The following is a 26302-nucleotide window of genomic DNA, read 5'->3' on the forward strand; positions in this document are numbered from 1 at the left end:
GGGGACGGGGGCTGGGATTCAAAATAAAAATATAGGACAAAACACACATCACAACAAGAGAGACACCACAACACTACATAAAGAGAGACCTACGACAACACAGCATGGTAGCAGCACAAAACATGGTACAAACATTATTGGGCACAGACAACAGCTCAAAGGGCAAGAAGGTAGAGACAACAATACATCACACGAAGCAGCCACAACTGTCAGTAAGAGTGTCCATGATTTGAGTCTTTGTGAATGAAGAGATGGAGATAAAACTGTCCAGTTTGAGTGTTTTGTTGCAGCTCGTTCCAGTCACAGGCTGCAGCGAACTGAAAAGAGGAGCGACACCAGGGATGTGTGTGATTTGGGGACCTTTAACAGAATGTGACTGGCAGAACGGGTGTTGTATGTGGAGGATGCGGGCTGCAGTGGGTATGAGAGGCCTCTAAGAGGGTTTGCGACGGGTATACAGAGATGACCAGTTTACAGAGGAGTATAGAGTGCAGTGATGTGTCCTATAAGGAGCATTGGTGGCAAATCAAACCACATGACCTTTGTTTTGGAGGTGTTCAGAACAAGGTTAAGGGCAGAGAAAGCTTGTTGGACACTAAGAAAGCTTTGTTGTAGTACATATAACACAAAATCCAGGGAGGAGCCAGCTGAGTATAACACTATCATCTGCATATAAATGGATGAGAGAGCTTCCGACTGCCTGAGCTATGTTGTTGATGTAAATTGAGAAGAGCGTGGGGCCTAGGATCGAGCCTTGGGGTACTCCCTTGGTGACGGGCAGTGGCTGAGACAGCAGATGTTCTGACTTTATACACTGCACTCTTTGAGAGAGGTAGTTAGCAAACCAGGCCAAAGAGCCCTCAGAGATACCAATACTCCTTGGCCGGCCCACAAGAATGGAATGGTCTACCGTATCGAAAGCTTTGGCCAAGGCAATAAAAATAGCAGCACAACGTTTGCTTAGAATCAAGGGTAATGGTGACATCATTTAGGACCTCTTTTAAGGATGCATTGACGCGTCCATTAACCTGAGCAGAAACCAGATTGCATCCCAGAGAAAATACTATAGACATCAAGAAAGCCAGTCAGTAGATTATTGATTCGTTTTTCCCAACACTTTTGGAAACTGACTGGCTTTCGAATCGTACTACACCGGCTCAGACGCTCGTCGGATGTGGCAGGGCTTGCAAACTATTACAGACTACAAAGGGAAGCACAGCCGAGAGCTGCCCAGTGACACAAGTCTACCAGACAAACTAAATAACTTCTATGCTGGCTTTGAGGCAAGTAACACTGAAACATGCATGAGAGCATCAGCTGTTCCGGACGACTGTGTGATCACGCTCTCTGCAGCCGATGTGAGTAAGACCTTTAAACAGGTCAACATTCACAAGGCCGCAGGGCCAGACGGATTACCAGGACATGTACTGCAAGCATGCACTGACCAACTGGCAAGTGTCTTCACTGACATGTTCAACCTCTCCCTGTCTGAGTCTGTAATACCAACATGTTTTAAACAGACCACCATAGTCCCTGTGCCCAAGAACACTAAGGTAACCTGTCTAAATGACTACCGACCCGTAGCACTCAGGTCTGTAGCCATAAAATGCTTTGAAAGGCTGGTCATGGCTCACATCAACACCATTATTCCAGAAACCCAAGACCCAGTCCAATGTGCATACCGCACCAACAGATCCACAGATGATGCAGTCTCTAATCCACTACACACTGCCCTTTCACACCTGGACAAAAGGAACACCTATGTGAGAATGCTGTTCATTGACTACAGCTCAGCGTTCAACACCATAGTGCCTTCAAAGCTCATCACTAAGCTAAGGACCCTGGGACTAAACACCTCCCTCTGCAACTGGATCCTGGACTTCCTGACGGGCCGCCCCCAGGTGGTGAGGGTAGGTAACAACACATCCGCCTCGCTGATCCTCAACACGGGGGCTCCTCAGGGGTGCGTGCTCAGTCCCCTCCTGTTCTACCTGTTCACTCATGACTACACGGCCAGGCACAACTCCAACACCATCATTAAGTTTGCCGATGACACAAGTAGTAGGCCTGATCACCGACAACGATGAGACAAGTTAAGTTCCTTAGTGTACACATCACCACAAACTAACATGGTCCAAGCACACCAAGACATTGGTGAAGAGGGCACGACAATGAAAAGATTTGGCATGGGTCCTCAGATCCTCTAACGGTTCTACAGCTGCACCATCGAGAGCATCTTGACGGGTTGCATCACTGCCTGTTATGGCAACTGCTCAGGCTTCGACCGCAAGGCACTACAGAGGGTAGTGCGTACGACCCAGTACATCACCGGTGCCAAGCTTCCTGCCATCCAGGACCTCTATACCAGGCGGTGTCAGAGGAAGGCCTTAAAAATGGTCAAAGACTCGAGCCACACTGGAATGTTCTCTCTGCTACAGCATGGCAAGCGGTACTGGAGAGCCAAGTTTAGGTCCAAGAGGCTTCTAAGCAGCTTCTACCCCCAAGCCATAAGACTCCTGAACAGCTAATCAAATGGCTACCCAGACTATTTGCATTGCCCCCCCCCCCTTCTAAGCTGCTGCTACCCTCTGTTATTATCTATACATAGTCACTTTAATAACTCTACCTACATGTACATATTACCTCAGTTACCTCGACACCGGTGCCCCCGCACATTGACTCTGTACCGTTAACACCCTGTATATAGCCTCCACATTGACTCTGTACCGTAATACCCTGTATATAGTCTCCACATTGACTCTGTACTGGTACCCCCTGTATATAGCCTCCACATTGACTCTGTACCGGTACCCCCTGTATATAGCCTCCACATTGACTCTATACCGATACCCCCTGTATATATCCTCCACATTGACTCTGTACCGTAATACCCTGTATATAGCCTCCACATTGACTCTGTACCGGTACCCCCTGTATATAGCCTCCACATTGACTCTGTACCGATACCCCCTGTATATATCCTCCACATTGACTCTGTACCGTAATACCCTGTATATAGCCTCCACATTGACTCTGTACCGGTACCCCCCTGTATATAGCCTCCACATTGACTCTGTACCGGTACCCCCTGTATATAGCCTCCACATTGACTCTGTACCGGTACCCCCCTGTATATAGGCTCCACATTGACTCTGTACCGGTACCCCCTGTATATAGCCTCCACATTGACTCAGTACCGTAACACCCTGTATATAGCCTCCACATTGACTCTGTACCGGTACCCCCTGTATATAGCCTCCACATTGACTCTGTACCGGTACCCCCTGTATATAGCCTCCACATTGACTCTGTACCGGTACCCCCCTGTATATAGCCTCCACATTGACTCTGTACCGGTAGCCCCTGTATATAGCCTCCACATTGACTCTGTATCGGTACCCCCCTGTATATAGCCTCCACATTGACTCTGTACCGGTACCCCCTGTATATAGCCTCCACATTGACTCTGTACCGGTACCTCCCTGTATATAGCCTCCACATTGACTCTGTACCGTAATACCCTGTATATAGCCTCCACATTGACTCTGTACCGGTACCCCCTGTATATAGCCTCCACATTGACTCTGTACCGGTACCCCCCTGTATATAGCCTCCACATTGACTCTGTACCGGTACCTCCCTGTATATAGCCTCCACATTGACTCTGTACCGTAATACCCTGTATATAGCCTCCACATTGACTCTGTACCGGTACCCCCTGTATATAGCCTCCACATTGACTCTGTACCGGTACCCCCCTGTATATAGCCTCCACATTGACTCTGTACCGGTACCCCCTGTATATAGCCTCCACATTGACTCTGTACCGGTACCCCCTGTATATAGCCTCCACATTGACTCTGTACCGGTACCCCCTGCATATAGCCTCCACATTGACTCTGTACCGGTACCCCCTGTATATAGCCTCCACATTGACTCTGTACCGGTACCCCCTGTATATAGTCTCCACATTGACTCTGTACCGGTACCCCCTGTATATAGCCTCCACATTGACTCTGTACCGGTACCCCCTGTATATAGCCTCCACATTGACTATGTACCGGTACCCCCTGTATATAGCCTCCACATTGACTCTGTACCGGTACCCCCCTGTATATAGCCTCCACATTGACTCTGTACCGGTACCCCCCTGTATCTAGCCTCCACATTGACTCTGTACCGGTACCCCCTGTATCTAGTCTCCACATTGACTCTGTACCGGTACCCCCTGTATATAGCCTCCACATTGACTCTGTACCGGTACCCCCCTGTATATAGCCTCCACATTGACTCTGTACCGGTACTCCCCTGTATATAGCCTCCACATTGACTCAGTACCGTAACACCCTGTATATAGCCTCCACATTGACTCTGTACCGGTACCCCGTCTATAGCCACGCTATTGTTATTTACTGCTGCTCTTTAATAATTTGTTATTCTTGTCTTATGTTTTTTTTTTTTTTCGGTATTTTCTTAATACTGCATTGTTGTTTTAAGGGCTTGTAAGCATTAGGTCTACAGCTGTTGTATTCGGCGCATGTGACAAATAACATTTTGATTTGATAAACAGGGCAAAATAGAAATTGTCTTATAACAGTTAGGATCAGCTTAATCTCCACCTTTTTTTTAAATAAAAGACGGACCGTGGCTGCTTTTCCAAGCAATGGGAACCTACCCAGACAGGATGGGTTAGGTTCCAGGTCTTTAATAATATGAGAGAGAGAGAGAGAGAGAGAGAGAGAGAGAGAGAGAGAGAGAGAGAGAGAGAGAGAGAGAGAGAGAGAGAGAGAGAGAAGAGAGAGAGAGAGAGAGAGAGAGAGAGAGAGAGAGAGAGAGAGAAGAGAGAGAGAGAGAGAGAGAGAGAGAGAGAGAGAGAGAGAGAGAGAGAGAGAGAGAGAGAGAGAGAGAGAGAGAGAGAGAGAGAGAGAGAGAGAGAGAGAGAGAGAGAGAGAGAGAGAGAGAGAGAGAGAGAGAGAGAGAGAGAGAGAGAGAGAGAGAGAGAGAGAGAGAGAGAGAGAGAGAGAGAGAGAGAGAGAGAGAGAGAGAGAGAGAGAGAGAGAGAGAGAGAGAGAGAGAGAGAGAGAGAGAGAGAGAGAGAGAGAGAGAGAGAGAGACTCTTAAAGGAGCAGTTCTCTAACTTTGGCCTTCCGGATAGCCTGAGTGCACTTATTTCTCATGTGCCGAGCCTTTGGCCAAATGAAATTCTTGAGGTGGAGTAACTCTGCCAACTTACAGTTGAACCACGGGCTAAACCTGTTCTTAATACTCATTTTGTTTATGTTGTTTGTTAACAATACCACTGAAAAATATCAAAAAAGAAGATCCAAGTGTCTTCGACAGAGGGGGGATCAGGCTGATTCTATACCAATTTACAGAGGCCAGTTCATGAAGGAAGGCTTGCTCGTTAAAGTGTTTTAGCGAGCCTCTATGACAAATCAGGACTGGTCGTTTCACTGAGCAGCCATCACGAATACAGGCTGTAAACCAGTGATCACTAAGGTCATTACAGAAAACACCAGACTGATACCTCTCAGGATTATTTGTGAGGATAACATCGAGGAGAGTAGCCTTTTCTGGGGGGGTTTGGAGTCACACCTTGTGGGATTGGTAATAATCTGAGAAAGATTTAGGGAGTCCCATTGCTTTAGGACTTGGTCAGGTGGTTTAATCATGTCCTAGTTTAGGTCACCTAGCAGGACAAATTCAGACTTGGTGTAAGGGGCCAGGAGAGAGCTTAGGGCAGGTAGGGTACAGGTAGGGGGGAGGTTGGGGGCAGGTAGGGGGGAGGTAGGGTGGAGGTAGGGGTAGGTAGGGTACAGGTAGGGTGGAGGTAGGGGGCAGGTAGAAGAAAGGTAGGGTGGAGGTAGGGGGCAGGTAGAAGAAAGGTAGGGTACAGGTAGGGGACAGGTAGGGGACAGGTAGGGGACAGGTAGGGGGCAGGTAGGGTACAGGTAGGGTGGAGGTAGGGGGCAGGTAGGGTGGAGGTAGGGTGGAGGTAGGGGGCAGGTAGGGTGGAGGTAGGGGGCAGGTAGGGTGGAGGTAGGGGGCAGGTAGGGGACAGGTAGGGGGACAGGTAGGGGGCGTGGGAGGTAGGGTGGAGGTAGGGGGCAGGTAGGGGACAGGTAGGGGGCAGGTAGGGTGGAGGTAGGGGACAGGTAGGGGGCAGGTAGGGGAAGGTAGGGGACAGGTAGGGTGCAGGTTGGGTACAGGTAGGGTGGGGGTAGGGTGGGGGTAGGGGGCAGGTAGTGTACAGGTAGGGGGATAGGTAGGGGGCAGGTAGGGTACAGGTAGGGGGACAGGTTGGGGGAAGGTAGGGGTAGGTAGGGTGGAGGTAGGGGGCAGGTAGAAGAAAGGTAGGGTACAGGTAGGGTGGAGGTAGGGGACAGGTAGGGGGCAGGTAGGGTGGAGGTAGGGGGCAGGTAGGGTGGAGGTAGGGTGGAGGTAGGGGGCAGGTAGGGTGGAGGTAGGGGGCAGGTAGGGGGCAGGTAGGGTGGAGGTAGGGGGCAGGTAGGGGACAGGTAGGGGACAGGTAGGGGGCAGGTAGGGTACAGGTAGGGTGGAGGTAGGGGGCAGGTAGGGGACAGGTAGGGGGCAGGTAGGGTGGAGGTAGGGGGCAGGTAGGGGACAGGTAGGGGACAGGTAGGGGGCAGGTAGGGGACAGGTAGGGTGCAGGTTGGGTACAGGTAGGGTAGGGGTAGGGGACAGGTAGGGGGCAGGTAGTGTACAGGTAGGGGATAGGTAGGGGGCAGGTAGGGTACAGGTAGGGGACAGGTTGGGTACAGGTTGATTACAGGTAGGGTGGAGGTAGGGGACAGGTAGTGGGCAGGTAGGGTACAGGTAGGGGTCACGTAGGGGGGGCAGGTAGGGTACAGGTAGGGTACAAGTTAGGTACAGGTAGGGTGGAGGTAGGGGACAGGTAGGGGGCAGGTAGGGTACAGGTAGGGTACAGGTAGGGTACAGGTAGGGTACAGGTAGGGTACAGGTAGGGTACAGGTAGGGTACAGGTAGGGTGGAGGTAGGGGACAGGTAGGGGACAGGTAGGGGGCAGGTAGGGTACAAGTAGGGGACAGGTAGGGGACAGGTAGGGGACAGGTAGGGTGGAGGTAGGGGACAGGTAGGGTACAGGTAGGGGGCAGGTAGGGGGCAGGTAGGGGACAGGTAGGGGGCAGGTAGTGGACAGGTTGGGTACAGGTAGGGGGCAGGTAGGGTAACGCCCTAACGGATGGGCCACCACTGAAAGAAGCAGTTGTTTTAGGACCTGTGTGTGTGTGTGTGTGTGTGTGTGTGTGTGTGTTATCAGGACACGTCGGATGTTCAAGCAGCTGGGTCTGGAGGACTTCACCTCAGTCAACATTCAGGTATTGGGGGCAGAAGATACCTACGGACCACACAGCAATAACACGGTACGCTACGACACTGTGTGTGTGTGTGTGTGTTGAATAGGTTTGTGTGCTACTAACGGGCCACCCCCAGGTGGTGAGAATAGGCAGCAACACATCCGCTACACTCACCCTCAAGGATGACAGCTTCCCTGTAGCTCAGTTGGTAGAGCATGGTGTTTGCAACGCCAGGGTTGTGGGTTCGATTCCCACGGGGGGCCAGTACAAAAAAAATAAAAATAAATGAATGAAATGTATGCATTCACTACTGTAAGTCGCTCTGGATAAGAGCGTCTGCTAAATGACTAAAATGTAAATGTAACACGGGCTGCTTGCTTAGTCCCCTCCTGTACTTCCTGTTCACCCACGACAGCGTGGTCTGTCCCTCAATGTGAGCAAGACAAAGGAGCTGATCGTGGACTACAGGAAAAGGAGGACTGAACAGGCTGGGTCTGTAGTGGAGCGGGTTGAGAGCTTCAAGTTCCTCGGTGTCCAAATCACTAAGGAATTATCATGGTCCACACTTACAAAATTAAAAACCATTTGAAAAAAATAAAACTATGCTGAAATGTTTATATTTGACTGAAAAATTAAAAGAAAATACAATATTTTTTAATTTTGTTTGTCATTTAGTAGACGCTGTTATCCAGAGCGACTTACAGTAGTGAATGCATACATTTCACACATTTCATTTCATGCATTTTTTATTTTTTTTGTACTGTTTATTTTTTTTTCTTATTATCTTTGAGCAAAAAAACGAATGCGGTTTTCAAGCTATTTTTTTCTAATGGGGATTTTCGAGCTTCTGAATCTGCCGGGTAAATGCTACCAGTAGATGCCGCCGCTATCACTAGCTATCACTAGCTATCACTAGCTATCACCAGCTATCACCAGCTATCACCAGCTATCCACCAGCTATCCACTAGCTATCCACCAGCTATCCACTAGCTATCCACCAGCTATCCACCAGCTATCCACCAGCTATCACCAGCTATCCACCAGCTATCCACCAGCTATCCACCAGCTATCCACCAGCTATCCACCAGCTATCCACCAGCTATCCACCAGCTATCCACCAGCTATCCACCAGCTATCCACCAGCTATCCACCAGCTATCCACTAGCTATCCACCAGCTATCGCCAGCTATCACTAGCCATCACTAGCCAACAGGGAACGAATCTGAGGGTGAACACGGACCGTGACTGGGTCAAGCTAGAACAGCTTGTTAAGTTGCTGTAGCCGTTCTCATTCCACACCGACCAACTTCAAACTGTCAGCCGGTTTGCTGTCTGATGTGTTGCCGTGCTTTCTCTACCTTGGAGGCACACTTTCAGTCAACTACTGTTGCAAAACCGTTTGGCACAGGTCGTCCTGAAGTCACTGTGTGAGAGCTTCTCATGCATACTGAATCCTCTGGAAGCCAGACTTTCATCCGATCCAGAAACCCCTGCAGCAACTTGCCTGATGGACACAAGTGTGTCTCTTCCACTTCGCTCCAACAGAGATGGAGCCGCTGATGAGGGAAGCAGAGTCTCTTTTTGTACAACTCGGAGAGAACAGCCGTGGAGCAGCAGGACCCCCCCCCCCAGGAATATGTCAGCACGATGAATCCAGCAAGCATCTCGACCGTAGTCCTTCAGAAATACAGATTCCTCACATTGAAGATTGTGCCTGAGGTCACTGTCCAGCTGGAGGGTCATCCTGGCAGGGCATTAAATGCCCTGTGTGAGCTGTAGAAAATACCTGGAAGAGGGTTTCAAGGAGAGAATGTTTACAGAGTCACCTCTCCAGGTCTGACAGGTAAGGATGGCGGCTGTTTATCCAAACCTGAGGGCTGTGGCACTGGGTCTGGTTTCTGCCCCGGCGTCTGGTTTCTGCCCCGGCGTCCCAAGCGTTCGTGGAGAGAATATTCTCTGTCTGGACAACGGTCATCAGACTTGAGAAACCCGTAAGACAGCTAAAGAGTCAGTCCGGGTAGCGATTGGTTAACTACACTGCTCAAAAAAATAAAGGGAACACTTAAACAACACAATGTAACTCCAAGTCAATCACACTTCTGTGAAATCAAACTGTCCACTTAGGAAGCAACACTGATTGACAATAAATTCCACATGCTGTTGTGCAAATGGAATAGACAACAAGGGGAAATTATAGGCAATTAGCAAGACACCCCCAATAAAGGAGTGGTTCTGCAGGTGGGGACCACAGACCACTTCTCAGTTCCTATGCTTCCTGGCTGATGTTTTGGTCACTTTTGAATGCTGGCGGTGCTTTCACTCTAGTGGTAGCATGAGACGGAGTCTACAACCCACACAAGTGGCTCAGGTAGTGCAGCTCATCCAGGATGGCACATCAATGCGAGCTGTGACAAGAAGGTTTGCTGTGTCTGTCAGCGTAGTGTCCAGAGCATGGAGGCGCTACCAGGAGACAGGCCAGTACATCAGGAGACGTGGAGGAGGCCGTAGGAGGGCAACAACCCAGCAGCAGGACCGCTACCTCCGCCTTTGTGCAAGGAGGAGCAGGAGAAGCACTGCCAGAGCCCTGCAAAATGACCTCCAGCAGGCCACAAATGTGCATGTGTCTGCTCAAACGGTCAGAAACAGACTCCATGAGGGTGGTATGAATCAAATCAAATTTATTTATATAGCCCTTCGTACATCAGCTGATATCTCAAAGTGCTGTACAGAAACCCAGCCTAAAACCCCAAACAGCAAGCAAAGCATGTGAAAGAAGCACGGTGGCTAGGAAAAACTCCCTAGGAAAAACTCCCTAGAAAGGCCAGAAACCTAGAGAGGAACCAGGCTATGAGGGGTGGCCAGTCCTCTTCTGGCTGTGCAGGGTGGATATTATAACAGAACATGGTCAAGATGTTAAAATGTTCATAAATGACCAGCATGGTCAAATAATAATAATAATCATAGTAGTTGTCGAGGGTGCAACAAGCACGTTCGGTGAACAGGTCAGGGTTCCATAGCCGCAGGCAGAACAGTTGAAACTGGAGCAGCAGCACAGCCAGGTGGACTGGGGACAGCAAGGAGTCATCATACCAGGTAGTCCTGAGGCATGGTCCTAGGGCTCAGGTCCTCCGAGAGAAAGACAGAAAGAGAGAAAGAGAGAATTAGAGAGAGCATATTTAAATTCACACAGGACACCGGATAAGACAAGAGAAATACTCCAGATGTAACAGACTGACCCTAGCCCCCCGACACATAAACTACTGCAGCATAAATACTGGAGGCTGAGACAGGAGGGATCAGAAGACACTGTGGCCCCATCCGATGACACCCCCGGACAGGGCCAAACAGGCAGGATATGAGGGCCCGACGTCCACAGGTGGGGGTTGTGCTTACAGCCCAACACCGTGCAGGACGTTTGGCATTTGCCAGAGAACACCAAGATTGGCAAATTCGCCACTGGCCCCCTGTGCTCTTCACAGATGAAAGCAGGTTCACACTGAGCACGTGACAGACGTGACAGAGTCTGGAGACGCCGAGGAGAACGTTCTGCTGCCTGCAACATTCTCCAGCATGACCGGTTTGGCGGTGGGTCAGTCATGGTGTGGGGTGGCATTTCTTTGGGGGGGTCGCACAGCCCTCCATGTGCTCGCCAGAGGTAGCCTGACTGCCATTAGGTACCGAGATGAGATCCTCAGACCCCTTGTGAGACCTTATGGTGGTGCGTTGGCCCTGGGTTCCTCCTAATGCAAGACAATGCTAGACCTCATGTGGCTGGAGTGTGTCAGCAGGACTGGCCCGCCCGTTCCCCAGACCTGAATCCAATTGAGCACATCTGGGACATCATGTCTCGCTCCATCCACCAACGCCACGTTGCACCACAGACTGTCCAGGAGTTGGCGGATGCTTTAGTCCAGGTCTGGGAGGAGATCCCTCAGGAGACCATCCGCCTCCTCATCAGGAGCATGTCCAGGCGTTGTAGGGAGGTCATACAGGCACGTGGAGGCCACACACACTACTGAGCCTCATTTTGACTTGTTTTAAGGACATTACATCAAAGTTGGATCAGCCTGTAGTGTGGTTTTCCACTTTAATTTTGATTGTGACTCCAAATCCAGACCTCCATGGGTTGATAAATTGGATTTCCATTGATTATTTTTGTGTGATTTTGTTGTCAGCACATTCAACTATGTAAAGAAAAAAGTATTTAATAAGATTATTTCTTTCATTCAGATCTAGGATGTGTTGTTTAAGTGTTCCCTTTATTTTTTTTAGCAGTATATTTAACAATCTGCATTCACCCTTTTTCCATTAACTCTTTTGACTCGGCACAGCCAGAAGAGGACTGGCCACCCCTCATAGCCTGGTTCCTCTCTAGGTTTCTTCCCAGGTTCTGGCCTTTTCTAGGGAGTTTTTCCTAGCCACCGTGCTTCTACATCTGCATTGCTTGCTGTTTGGGGGTTTTAGGCTGGGTTTCTGTACAGCACTTTGAGATATCAGCTGATGTAAGAAGGGATTTATACATTTTTGGGGATTTGATCACATACCCTGCTGCTACTATTCATTATCTATCCTGTTGCCTAGTCATTTTTTCTTTACTTATATGGACATATCTATCTCAATTACCTCGTACCCCTGCACATCGACTTGGTACTGCTACCCCATGTAATAGGGTGTCATTTGGGACCCACCCCAACAGGGTGTATGACTGTCTGGGTCAGAGGTCAACCTGTTTCATGCCTGTTTACCCACCAAGGGCTCTGCTGGCAATGGATTCATACAGCATTTCTAAACTCTCTCTCTCTCTCTCTCTCCCTCTCCCTCTCCCTCTCCCTCTCCTCTCTCCAGACCCCTAGAGAGGTGGTAGTGTGGATGGCTGTGCGTCATAAACAGAAGAAAGCTCTGGAGTTCTTCGCCCGGGAGATAGCACCTGCAGGAACGGGCATGGGTAGGAACACACACTGTACACACACACACACACACACACACACACACACACACACACACACACACACTACACACTGTAAACACTGTACACACACACACACTGTACACACACACACACACACACTGTAAACACTGTACACACACACTGTAAACACTGTATACACACACACACACTGTACACACTCACACACACTGTACACATACAGTATACACACACACACACACACACACACACACTGTACACACACACTGTAAACACTGTATACACACACACTGTACACACTCACACACTCACACACACTGTACACATACAGTATACACACTGTACACATACACACACACACACCTCTCTCTCTCTCTCTCTCTCTCTCTCTCTCTCTCTCTCTCTCTGTTCCTTAGTTGAACTCTGTATGAGTCAGTGAATGCGGGAACAAGTGTTATGTTGAGGCAGAGTTACAGTAATAGCATATTGCCATATGGCTAACTGGATGCATCCCAAATAGCTCCCTATTCCCTATATAGTGCACCACTATTAACCAGAGTCCTGTGGGGCTTTGCTACTGGGCCCCTGGTCAAAAGTAGTGCACTTGGGACTGATCCACTGTCTGTACATGGACTGAGGTGGTTTCCTCATAGTCACAACCACCAGCTAAACCGTGTGTGTGTGTGTGTGTGTGTGTGTGTGTGTGTGTACCTGGTTTCCTCATAATCACAACCACCAGCTAAACCGTGTGTGTGTGTGTGTGTGTACCTGGTTTCCTCATAATCACAACCACCAGCTAAACCGTGTGTGTGTGTGTGTGTGTGTGTGTGCTCCCTCTCTCTCTCCTAGCTCCTGGACTCATGGGCATAGTTGGAGGACGACCAAGAGTGTAAGTATTCAACAGGTATTCTCCTACACGCTGACACACAGGGTTGTTATGGTGACCGTATTACCGCCAAACCGCCGGTCACGTTTTAGTCACGGTAACTCGGCTTCTCCAAGCTCTGATGCTGCTGATGGTCGTTAGTAGCCTACCTAACTGCCTGGTACTCAGCACTTGTGAATGATGCCCAGCATAAGGCAAGAAACAGTATTTTTCTTTTTGTAACTTTTTCTAATCGCAGTCGCACACCTCATGTATCCTAGCCCATAGTCCTATATGTTTTAATAAGGTTAGTAGCCCGTAAGGTTAGTATCACAACTAAAGTGGCCAAATAAGTTCTTAAAATTAAGCACATGAATCGGCTTTACAAAGGGGGGTGTAGAGCCCAGCTGGTATACACAAGCAGTGTGTGAGTTTCCAGTTTGGGGAAGAGATCATTTTCACCATTTAAAAATGCGCCTTTATAATTAAAAACATTAGATGCATAATCGCATTTGCGGTCACTTTTGATAATGGTGTTTTCCTGCTAATGGAGCATTCGCTCTTATAGCCTACTGCCATGTGCGCATTGCTATGATGATAATGTGAAGAAATAGCCTAATAGCCTTTTTATGCTCGTGGTTAATTCTATTTATTATTAATTTGGGATCTATCGCATCCCACAATTGTCCCAGACTATGTTTGGAATATTTATTTCTCACACACGATAGAATAGGTCAACTTTTACATTTACATTTTAGTCATTTAGCAGATGCTCTTATCCAGAGCGACTTACAGTAGTGAATGCATACATTTCATACATTTTTTTTCTTCCCTGTACTGGTCCCCCGTGGGAATTGAACCCACAACCCTGGCGTTGCAAACACCATGCTCTACCAACTGAGCCACACGGGACCAACTTTTGTACTATGGGGGATAGTAGATGGACAGAGGCTAATGCTTTTGCTGTTCGTTAGGTCTACTCATCTTGTTGGCTAACGGAAAGTAAAATGTGGACAGTTTTTCCAGTACCTTCAATTATGCACCTTGGAATTGGATAAGGGATGCGCGCGGTTGCATGTTCCCCGATGTGTCTGTCTTCACTTGTAGCCTGTGAGAAAGACCCGATCATGTGATGGAGAGCCATGTGAGTGAGAGGTGATTCGGAGTAGCTAACTGTCATGGATTTTTTTAGGGTGCATTACGGCCACAACAAATGGGATGCCGCCCGGAAATTCGAGGCGTTATCAAGTGCTTGTAAAATTGTGAATGAGAGACTGATGAAGTGTGTACAGCCTGTGCAACACAAAAAAAAACAATGCAGAGGTCATGCCTTTTCAAGCGACTTTTTTCAAATCATCATTAGAGTTTCATCATTCAGCCTTACAATGTGTTAAACAAATATATCAGCCCAACGTTTGTAGAACAACTAAAGTTACATTAGTGACTCTACATTAACCATATAGGAGGACCTATTTCTTTGGTTAACCGCTCAACACAGATGTGCGCCCTCCCTCAAATCGTTAGGAGAAAATATAATTTATATTATATTCTGCTATGTTTAATTGTATTCTTCGTACTATAAAATAATATAAAATAATGCCCTGGAATTCTAAGCAAATCTTGTCTGCTAAATGAACTAGTGTAGCCCCACAGCCATTTGGCACAGCCCTATCAGGACCTGCTAAATGAACTAGTGTAGCCCCACAGCCATTTGGCACAGCCCTATCAGGACCTGCTAAATGAACTAGTGTCACCCACAGCCATTTGGCACAGCCCTATCAGGACCTGCTAAATGAACTAGTGTCGCCCCACAGCCATTTGGCACAGCCCTATCAGGACCTGCTAAATGAACTAGTGTCGCCCACAGCCATTTGGCACAGCCCTATCAGGACCTGCTAAATGAACTAGTGTAGCCCCACAGCCATTTGGCACAGCCCTATCAGGACCTGCTAAATGAACTAGTGTAGCCCCACAGCCATTTGGCACAGCCCTATCAGGACCTGCTAAATGAACTAGTGTCGCCCCACAGCCATTTGGCACAGCCCTATCAGGACCTAACATAAGGACAACTCAGAGTATACTATTCTGTTCTTCTGAAATAGACTACATTTTCTTCATATCATGTTTCTTTAGACCTGTCTAAGATAAATCATGGATTTATTGTGATGCTGTAGGCTATATTACATGGATTTATTAGCCTTTTTAAAATGTAGATTTTTCCCAAAGGTCTGCATCAGTGGCTTGTAGGCTTTGCGTGGAAGCCAGGAAATGCTAAATGTGTTTATGTTCATTAACGGTCAATTACCGTGAGACCGACCTGTAATCAACGAACGGCTATCCAAATATCCCCGACTGCTACAGCCCTTCTCTCACACACAAAATAATCCTATGTGGGTTTTTTTGGGGGGGTGTAGTGGGTTTTTTCATGATTGTTTTAATGATGTCTTTTGCAGCTCTCCTGTTCTGAAACCTTTCTTCTTCATGCATTCCAAGTCTCAGCTGAAGGTAAAAATAATCACAATATTATTCCTCATAGATACTGATCAGATGAATTGATCGATTTTGCTGGTAATATTAATTGGGTGGTTTGTTTTATTGATCGAAAACACATCATGTATTTATGGTAAGTGTAGATTGAACGGTTTTATTTAGTGGCCGATAAGACTGGTTCAACTGGTTTTTATATTCCGTTGGTTGATGTATTAATTCATTGTTTATCGATGACGTCACTGCAGGTGGACGTGCACATTGGTGGAGAGCACGCCGAGACGCACACTGAGGCGGAGTCAGACTCTGAGGCTCCGCCCCCAGCGGAGGAGAAAGATGTACCTGTCGCAGGTACGCCATCACCTGGTCTCCACTCAACCCCCCCTAGTCCTCTACTCAACCCCCCCTAGTCCTCTACTCAACCCCCCCTAGTCCTCTACTCAACCCCCCCTAGTCCTCTACTCAACACCCCCTAGTCCTCTACTCAACACCCCCTAGTCCTCTACTCAACCCCCCCTAGTCCTCTCCACACTACTCAATCCCCCCTAGTCCTCTACTCAACCCCCCCTAGTCCTCTACTCAACCCCCCTAGTCCTCTACTCAACCCCCCTAGTCCTCTACTCAATCCCCCCTAGTCCTCTACTCAACCCCCCCTAGTCCTCTACTCAACCCCCCTAGTCCTCTACTCAATCCCCCCTAGTCCTCTCCACACTACTCAACCCCCCCTAGTCCTCTACTCAACCCCCCTAGTCCTCTACTCAACCCCCCTAGTCCTCTCCACACTACTCAACCCCCCCTAGTCCTCTACTCAACCCCCCTAGTCCTCTACTCAACCCCCCTAGTCCTCTACTCAATCCCCCCTAGTCCTCTCCACACTACTCAACCCCCCCTAGTCCTCTACTCAACCCCCCTAGTCCTCTACTCAACCCCCCTAGTCCTCTCCACACTACTCAACCCCCCCTAGTCCTCTACTCAACCCCCCTAGTCCTCTACTCAACCCCCTAGTCCTCTACTCAACCCCCCTAGTCCTCTACTCAACCCCCCTAGTCCTCTACTCAACCCCCCTAGTCCTCTACTTAACCCCCCTAGTCCTCTACTCAACCCCCTAGTCCTCTACTCAACCAACCCTAGTCCTCTACTCAACCCCCCTAGTCCTCTACTCAACCCCCCTAGTCCTCTCCACACTACTCAACCCCCCCTAGTCCTCTACTCAAACCCCCCTAGTCCTCTCCACACTACTCAACCCCCCTAGTCCTCTACTCAACCCCCCTAGTCCTCTACTCAAACCCCCCTAGTACTCTACTCAACCCCCCTAGTCCTCTCCACACTACTCAACCCCCCTAGTCCTCTACTCAACCCCCCTAGTCCTCTACTCAACCCCCCTAGTCCTCTACTCAACCCCCCTAGTCCTCTACTCAACCCCCCCTAGTCCTCTACTCAACCCCCCTAGTCCTCTACTCAACCCCCCCTAGTCCTCTCCACACTACTCAACCCCCCTAGTCCTCTACTCAACCCCCCTAGTCCTCTACTCAACCCCCCCTAGTCCTCTACTCAACCCCCCTAGTCCTCTACTCAACCCCCCCTAGTCCTCTACTCAACCCCCCTAGTCCTCTACTCAACCCCCCTAGTCCTCTACTCAACCCCCCCTAGTCCTCTACTCAACCCCCCCTAGTCCTCTACTCAACCCCCCCTAGTCCTCTACTCAATCCCCCCTAGTCCTCTACTCAACCCCCCCTAGTCCTCTACTCAACCCCCCTAGTCCTCTACTCAACCCCCCTAGTCCTCTCCACACTACTCAACCCCCCCTTATTAGGATTGTTTTCTTGGGCATTCCTGATTCCATGAATGAGGAGGCAGAACTAATAGATGACCTATCCCTCTGTAGATAGGAACACTCTGGTTCCTCCATGAATGAGGAGGCAGAACTAATAAATGACCTATCCCTCTGTAGATAGGAACACTCTGGTTCCTCCATGAATGGAGAGGCAGAACTAATAGATGACCTATCCTTCTGTAGATAGGAACACTCTGGTTCCTCCATGAATGAGGAGGCAGAACTAATAGATTACCTATCCCTCTGTAGATAGGAACACTCTGGTTCCTCCATGAATGGAGAGGCAGAACTAATAGATTACCTATCCCTCTGTAGATAGGAACACTCTGGTTCCTCCATGAATGGAGAGGCAGAACTAATAGATTACCTATCCCTCTGTAGAATAGGAACACTCTGGTTCCTCCATGAATGGAGAGGCAGAACTAATAGATTACCTATCCCTCTGTAGAATAGGAACACTCTGGTTCCTCCATGAATGAGGAGGCAGAACTAATAGATGACCTATCCCTCTGTAGATAGGAACACTCTGGTTCCTCCATGAATGAGGAGGCAGAACTAATAGATTACCTATCCCTCTGTAGAATAGGAACACTCTGGTTCCTCCATGAATGGAGAGGCAGAACTAATAGATTACCTATCCCTCTGTAGAATAGGAACACTCTGGTTCCTCCATGAATGAGGAGGCAGAACTAATAGATTACCTATCCCTCTGTAGAATAGGAACACTCTGGTTCCTCCATGAATGGAGAGGCAGAACTAATAGATTACCTATCCCTCTGTAGAATAGGAACACTCTGGTTCCTCCATGAATGGAGAGGCAGAACTAATAGATTACCTATCCCTCGGTAGAATAGGAACACTGGTTCCTCCATGAATGAGGAGGATTCCAGGTTTGATTCCAGGTTTGACCCTTCTCTCATTCCTGATTGTCTTTCCTTCTCTCACTGTTCTCTCTCTCTCTCTCTCTCCAGATCTGCCCAGTGGTCCCTACTCCTACAGGCTGGAGGAGTTGGCCTACACCAGGAGTGGAGACAAGGGAGACTCTAGCAACATCGGTAAGACTCACTGTACCCCCCCCCTCAGGTGTGATATTAATAGACTCTCTCTCCTCAGGTGTGATATTAATAGACTCTCTCCTCAGGTGTGATATTAATAGACTCTCTCTCCTCAGGTGTGATATTAATAGACTCTCTCTCTCCTCAGGTGTGATATTAATAGACTCTCTCTCTCCTCAGGTGTGATATTAATAGACTCTCTCTCTCCTCAGGTGTGATATTAATAGACTCTCTCTCTCCTCAGGTGTGATATTAATAGACTCTCTCTCCTCAGGTGTGATATTAATAGACTCTCTCTCCTCAGGTGTGATATTAATAGACTCTCTCCTCCTCAGGTGTGATATTAATAGACTCTCTCTCCTCAGGTGTGATATTAATAGACTCTCTCTCCTCAGGTGTGATATTAATAGACTCTCTCTCCTCAGGTGTGATATTAATAGACTCTCTCTCCTCAGGTGTGATATTAATAGACTCTCTCCTCAGGTGTGATATTAATAGACTCTCTCTCTCCTCAGGTGTGATATTAATAGACTCTCTCTCCTCAGGTGTGATATTAATAGACTCTCTCTCTCCTCAGGTGTGATATTAATAGACTCTCTCTCCTCAGGTGTGATATTAATAGACTCTCTCTCCTCAGGTGTGATATTAATAGACTCTCTCTCCTCAGGTGTGATATTAATAGACTCTCTCTCCTCAGGTGTGATATTAATAGACTCTCTCTCCTCAGGTGTGATATTAATAGACTCTCTCTCCTCAGGTGTGATATTAATAGACTCTCTCCTCAGGTGTGATATTAATAGACTCTCTCTCCTCAGGTGTGATATTAATAGACTCTCTCTCCTCAGGTGTGATATTAATAGACTCTCTCTCCTCAGGTGTGATATTAATAGACTCTCTCTCCTCAGGTGTGATATTAATAGACTCTCTCTCCTCAGGTGTGATATTAATAGACTCTCTCTCCTCAGGTGTGATATTAATAGACTCTCTCTCCTCAGGTGTGATATTAATAGACTCTCTCTCCTCAGGTGTGATATTAATAGACTCTCTCTCCTCAGGTGTGATATTAATAGACTCTCTCTCCTCAGGTGTGATATTAATAGACTCTCTCTCCTCAGGTGTGATATTAATAGACTCTCTCTCCTCAGGTGTGATATTAATAGACTCTCTCTCCTCAGGTGTGATATTAATAGACTCTCTCTCTCCTCAGGTGTGATATTAATAGACTCTCTCTCCTCAGGTGTGATATTAATAGACTCTCTCTCCTCAGGTGTGATATTAATAGACTCTCTCTCCTCAGGTGTGATATTAATAGACTCTCTCTCCTCAGGTGTGATATTAATAGACTCTCTCTCCTCAGGTGTGATATTAATAGACTCTCTCTCCTCAGGTGTGATATTAATAGACTCTCTCTCCTCAGGTGTGATATTAATAGACTCTCTCTCCTCAGGTGTGATATTAATAGACTCTCTCTCCTCAGGTGTGATATTAATAGACTCTCTCTCCTCAGGTGTGATATTAATAGACTCTCTCCTCAGGTGTGATATTAATAGACTCTCTCTCCTCAGGTGTGATATTAATAGACTCTCTCTCCTCAGGTGTGATATTAATAGACTCTCTCTCCTCAGGTGTGATATTAATAGACTCTCTCCTCAGGTGTGATATTAATAGACTCTCTCTCCTCAGGTGTGATATTAATAGACTCTCTCTCCTCAGGTGTGATATTAATAGACTCTCTCCTCAGGTGTGATATTAATAGACTCTCTCTCCTCAGGTGTGATATTAATAGACTCTCTCTCCTCAGGTGTGATATTAATAGACTCTCTCTCCTCAGGTGTGATATTAATAGACTCTCTCTCCTCAGGTGTGATATTAATAGACTCTCTCTCCTCAGGTGTGATATTAATAGACTCTCTCTCCTCAGGTGTGATATTAATAGACTCTCTCTCCTCAGGTGTGATATTAATAGACTCTCTCTCCTCAGGTGTGATATTAATAGACTCTCTCTCCTCAGGTGTGATATTAATAGACTCTCTCCCCTCAGGTGTGATATTAATAGACTCTCTCTCCTCAGGTGTGATATTAATAGACTCTCTCTCCTCAGGTGTGATATTAATAGACTCTCTCTCCCTCAGGTGTGATATTAATAGACTCTCTCTCCTCAGGTGTGATATTAATAGACTCTCTCTCCTCAGGTGTGATATTAATAGACTCTCTCTCCTCAGGTGTGATATTAATAGACTCTCTCTCCTCAGGTGTGATATTAATAGACTCTCTCTCCTCAGGTGTGATATTAATAGACTCTCTCTCCTCAGGTGTGATATTAATAGACTCTCTCTCCTCAGGTGTGATATTAATAGACTCTCTCTCCTCAGGTGTGATATTAATAGACTCTCTCTCCTCAGGTGTGATATTAATAGACTCTCTCTCCTCAGGTGTGATATTAATAGACTCTCTCTCCTCAGGTGTGATATTAATAGACTCTCTCTCCTCAGGTGTGATATTAATAGACTCTCTCTCCTCAGGTGTGATATTAATAGACTCTCTCTCCTCAGGTGTGATATTAATAGACTCTCTCTCCTCAGGTGTGATATTAATAGACTCTCTCTCCTCAGGTGTGATATTAATAGACTCTCTCTCCTCAGGTGTGATATTAATAGACTCTCTCTCCTCAGGTGTGATATTAATAGACTCTCTCTCCTCAGGTGTGATATTAATAGACTCTCTCTCCTCAGGTGTGATATTAATAGACTCTCTCTCCTCAGGTGTGATATTAATAGACTCTCTCTCCTCAGGTGTGATATTAATAGACTCTCTCTCCTCAGGTGTGATATTAATAGACTCTCTCCCTCAGGTGTGATATTAATAGACTCTCTCTCCTCAGGTGTGATATTAATAGACTCTCTCTCCTCAGGTGTGATATTAATAGACTCTCTCTCCTCAGGTGTGATATTAATAGACTCTCTCTCCTCAGGTGTGATATTAATAGACTCTCTCTCCTCAGGTGTGATATTAATAGACTCTCTCTCCTCAGGTGTGATATTAATAGACTCTCTCTCCTCAGGTGTGATATTAATAGACTCTCTCTCCTCAGGTGTGATATTAATAGACTCTCTCTCCTCAGGTGTGATATTAATAGACTCTCTCTCCTCAGGTGTGATATTAATAGACTCTCTCTCCTCAGGTGTGATATTAATAGACTCTCTCTCCTCAGGTGTGATATTAATAGACTCTCTCTCCTCAGGTGTGATATTAATAGACTCTCTCTCCTCAGGTGTGATATTAATAGACTCTCTCTCCTCAGGTGTGATATTAATAGACTCTCTCTCCTCAGGTGTGATATTAATAGACTCTCTCTCCTCAGGTGTGATATTAATAGACTCTCTCTCCTCAGGTGTGATATTAATAGACTCTCTCTCCTCAGGTGTGATATTAATAGACTCTCTCTCCTCAGGTGTGATATTAATAGACTCTCTCTCCTCAGGTGTGATATTAATAGACTCTCTCTCCTCAGGTGTGATATTAATAGACTCTCTCTCCTCAGGTGTGATATTAATAGACTCTCTCTCCTCAGGTGTGATATTAATAGACTCTCTCTCCTCAGGTGTGATATTAATAGACTCTCTCTCCTCAGGTGTGATATTAATAGACTCTCTCTCCTCAGGTGTGATATTAATAGACTCTCTCTCCTCAGGTGTGATATTAATAGACTCTCTCTCCTCAGGTGTGATATTAATAGACTCTCTCTCCTCAGGTGTGATATTAATAGACTCTCTCTCCTCAGGTGTGATATTAATAGACTCTCTCTCCTCAGGTGTGATATTAATAGACTCTCTCTCCTCAGGTGTGATATTAATAGACTCTCTCTCCTCAGGTGTGATATTAATAGACTCTCTCTCCTCAGGTGTGATATTAATAGACTCTCTCTCCTCAGGTGTGATATTAATAGACTCTCTCTCCTCAGGTGTGATATTAATAGACTCTCTCTCCTCAGGTGTGATATTAATAGACTCTCTCTCCTCAGGTGTGATATTAATAGACTCTCTCTCCTCAGGTGTGATATTAATAGACTCTCTCTCCTCAGGTGTGATATTAATAGACTCTCTCTCCTCAGGTGTGATATTAATAGACTCTCTCTCCTCAGGTGTGATATTAATAGACTCTCTCTCCTCAGGTGTGATATTAATAGACTCTCTCTCCTCAGGTGTGATATTAATAGACTCTCTCTCCTCAGGTGTGATATTAATAGACTCTCTCTCCTCAGGTGTGATATTAATAGACTCTCTCTCCTCAGGTGTGATATTAATAGACTCTCTCTCCTCAGGTGTGATATTAATAGACTCTCTCTCCTCAGGTGTGATATTAATAGACTCTCTCTCCTCAGGTGTGATATTAATAGACTCTCTCTCCTCAGGTGTGATATTAATAGACTCTCTCTCCTCAGGTGTGATATTAATAGACTCTCTCTCCTCAGGTGTGATATTAATAGACTCTCTCTCCTCAGGTGTGATATTAATAGACTCTCTCTCCTCAGGTGTGATATTAATAGACTCTCTCTCCTCAGGTGTGATATTAATAGACTCTCTCTCCTCAGGTGTGATATTAATAGACTCTCTCTCCTCAGGTGTGATATTAATAGACTCTCTCTCCTCAGGTGTGATATTAATAGACTCTCTCTCCTCAGGTGTGATATTAATAGACTCTCTCTCCTCAGGTGTGATATTAATAGACTCTCTCTCCTCAGGTGTGATATTAATAGACTCTCTCTCCTCAGGTGTGATATTAATAGACTCTCTCTCCTCAGGTGTGATATTAATAGACTCTCTCTCCTCAGGTGTGATATTAATAGACTCTCTCTCCTCAGGTGTGATATTAATAGACTCTCTCTCCTCAGGTGTGATATTAATAGACTCTCTCTCCTCAGGTGTGATATTAATAGACTCTCTCTCCTCAGGTGTGATATTAATAGACTCTCTCTCCTCAGGTGTGATATTAATAGACTCTCTCTCCTCAGGTGTGATATTAATAGACTCTCTCTCCTCAGGTGTGATATTAATAGACTCTCTCTCCTCAGGTGTGATATTAATAGACTCTCTCTCCTCAGGTGTGATATTAATAGACTCTCTCTCCTCAGGTGTGATATTAATAGACTCTCTCTCCTCAGGTGTGATATTAATAGACTCTCTCTCTCCTCAGGTGTGATATTAATAGACTCTCTCTCCTCAGGTGTGATATTAATAGACTCTCTCTCCTCAGGTGTGATATTAATAGACTCTCTCTCCTCAGGTGTGATATTAATAGACTCTCTCTCCTCAGGTGTGATATTAATAGACTCTCTCTCCTCAGGTGTGATATTAATAGACTCTCTCTCCTCAGGTGTGATATTAATAGACTCTCTCTCCTCAGGTGTGATATTAATAGACTCTCTCTCCTCAGGTGTGATATTAATAGACTCTCTCTCCTCAGGTGTGATATTAATAGACTCTCTCTCCTCAGGTGTGATATTAATAGACTCTCTCTCCTCAGGTGTGATATTAATAGACTCTCTCTCCTCAGGTGTGATATTAATAGACTCTCTCTCCTCAGGTGTGATATTAATAGACTCTCTCTCCTCAGGTGTGATATTAATAGACTCTCTCTCCTCAGGTGTGATATTAATAGACTCTCTCCCTCAGGTGTGATATTAATAGACTCTCTCTCCTCAGGTGTGATATTAATAGACTCTCTCTCCTCAGGTGTGATATTAATAGACTCTCTCTCCTCAGGTGTGATATTAATAGACTCTCTCTCCTCAGGTGTGATATTAATAGACTCTCTCTCCTCAGGTGTGATATTAATAGACTCTCTCTCCTCAGGTGTGATATTAATAGACTCTCTCTCCTCAGGTGTGATATTAATAGACTCTCTCTCCTCAGGTGTGATATTAATAGACTCTCTCTCCTCAGGTGTGATATTAATAGACTCTCTCTCCTCAGGTGTGATATTAATAGACTCTCTCTCCTCAGGTGTGATATTAATAGACTCTCTCTCCTCAGGTGTGATATTAATAGACTCTCTCTCTCCTCAGGTGTGATATTAATAGACTCTCTCTCCTCAGGTGTGATATTAATAGACTCTCTCTCCTCAGGTGTGATATTAATAGACTCTCTCTCCTCAGGTGTGATATTAATAGACTCTCTCTCTCCTCAGGTGTGATATTAATAGACTCTCTCTCTCCTCAGGTGTGATATTAATAGACTCTCTCCTCAGGTGTGATATTAATAGACTCTCTCTCCTCAGGTGTGATATTAATAGACTCTCTCTCCTCAGGTGTGATATTAATAGACTCTCTCTCCTCAGGTGTGATATTAATAGACTCTCTCTCCTCAGGTGTGATATTAATAGACTCTCTCTCCTCAGGTGTGATATTAATAGACTCTCTCTCCTCAGGTGTGATATTAATAGACTCTCTCTCCTCAGGTGTGATATTAATAGACTCTCTCTCCTCAGGTGTGATATTAATAGACTCTCTCTCCTCAGGTGTGATATTAATAGACTCTCTCTCCTCAGGTGTGATATTAATAGACTCTCTCCTCAGGTGTGATATTAATAGACTCTCTCTCCTCAGGTGTGATATTAATAGACTCTCTCTCCTCAGGTGTGATATTAATAGACTCTCTCTCCTCAGGTGTGATATTAATAGACTCTCTCTCCTCAGGTGTGATATTAATAGACTCTCTCTCCTCAGGTGTGATATTAATAGACTCTCTCTCTCCTCAGGTGTGATATTAATAGACTCTCTCTCCTCAGGTGTGATATTAATAGACTCTCTCTCCTCAGGTGTGATATTAATAGACTCTCTCTCCTCAGGTGTGATATTAATAGACTCTCTCTCCCTCAGGTGTGATATTAATAGACTCTCTCTCCTCAGGTGTGATATTAATAGACTCTCTCCTCAGGTGTGATATTAATAGACTCTCTCCTCAGGTGTGATATTAATAGACTCTCTCTCTCCTCAGGTGTGATATTAATAGACTCTCTCTCCTCAGGTGTGATATTAATAGACTCTCTCTCCTCAGGTGTGATATTAATAGACTCTCTCTCCTCAGGTGTGATATTAATAGACTCTCTCTCCTCAGGTGTGATATTAATAGACTCTCTCTCCTCAGGTGTGATATTAATAGACTCTCTCTCCTCAGGTGTGATATTAATAGACTCTCTCTCCTCAGGTGTGATATTAATAGACTCTCTCTCCTCAGGTGTGATATTAATAGACTCTCTCTCCTCAGGTGTGATATTAATAGACTCTCTCTCCTCAGGTGTGATATTAATAGACTCTCTCCTCAGGTGTGATATTAATAGACTCTCTCTCTCAGGTGTGATATTAATAGACTCTCTCCTCAGGTGTGATTTCACGTCACCCCCTTTACTTCCCCTACCTGAAGAAACACCTGACTGAAACAGTGGTGGAGGAATATTTCCATCATCTCATACAGCCAGACACACATGATGCTGTCACACGGTAAGACTGGAGGGTATGACCATGGTATTAATGGAGAGGGGGGGGTATGACCATGGTATTAATGGAGAGGGGGGGTATGACCATGGTATTAATGGAGAGGGGGGGGGTATGACCATGGTATTAATGGAGAGGGGGGGGGTATGACCATGGTATTAATGGAGAGGGGGGGTATGACCATGGTATTAATGGAGAGGGGGGGTATGACCATGGTATTAATGGAGAGGGGGGGGTATGACCATGGTATTAATGGAGGGGGGGGTATGACCATGGTATTAATGGAGAGGGGGGGGTATGACCAT

The 26302-nt window shown here is 46.4% G+C and overlaps 1 protein-coding gene across 1 annotated transcript in view; it reads left to right on the forward strand.

Annotated features, from left to right (window-relative positions):
- lratb.1 (lecithin retinol acyltransferase b, tandem duplicate 1) overlaps positions 1-26302 on the forward strand; it is a 74548-nt gene that overhangs the window by 41282 nt on the left and 6964 nt on the right. Inside the window, exons 12-18 of the mRNA XM_045721433.1 lie at positions 7301-7403; positions 12183-12282; positions 13114-13153; positions 15583-15634; positions 15865-15967; positions 18422-18505; positions 25886-26003. Of these exons, the coding sequence (XP_045577389.1) occupies positions 7301-7403; positions 12183-12282; positions 13114-13153; positions 15583-15634; positions 15865-15967; positions 18422-18505; positions 25886-26003 (600 nt within the window). The remainder of the gene's footprint in view (positions 1-7300; positions 7404-12182; positions 12283-13113; positions 13154-15582; positions 15635-15864; positions 15968-18421; positions 18506-25885; positions 26004-26302) is intronic.

This window comes from Salmo salar, chromosome ssa07 (assembly GCF_905237065.1).
Source record: "Salmo salar chromosome ssa07, Ssal_v3.1, whole genome shotgun sequence".
Lineage (NCBI taxonomy): Eukaryota > Metazoa > Chordata > Actinopteri > Salmoniformes > Salmonidae > Salmo > Salmo salar.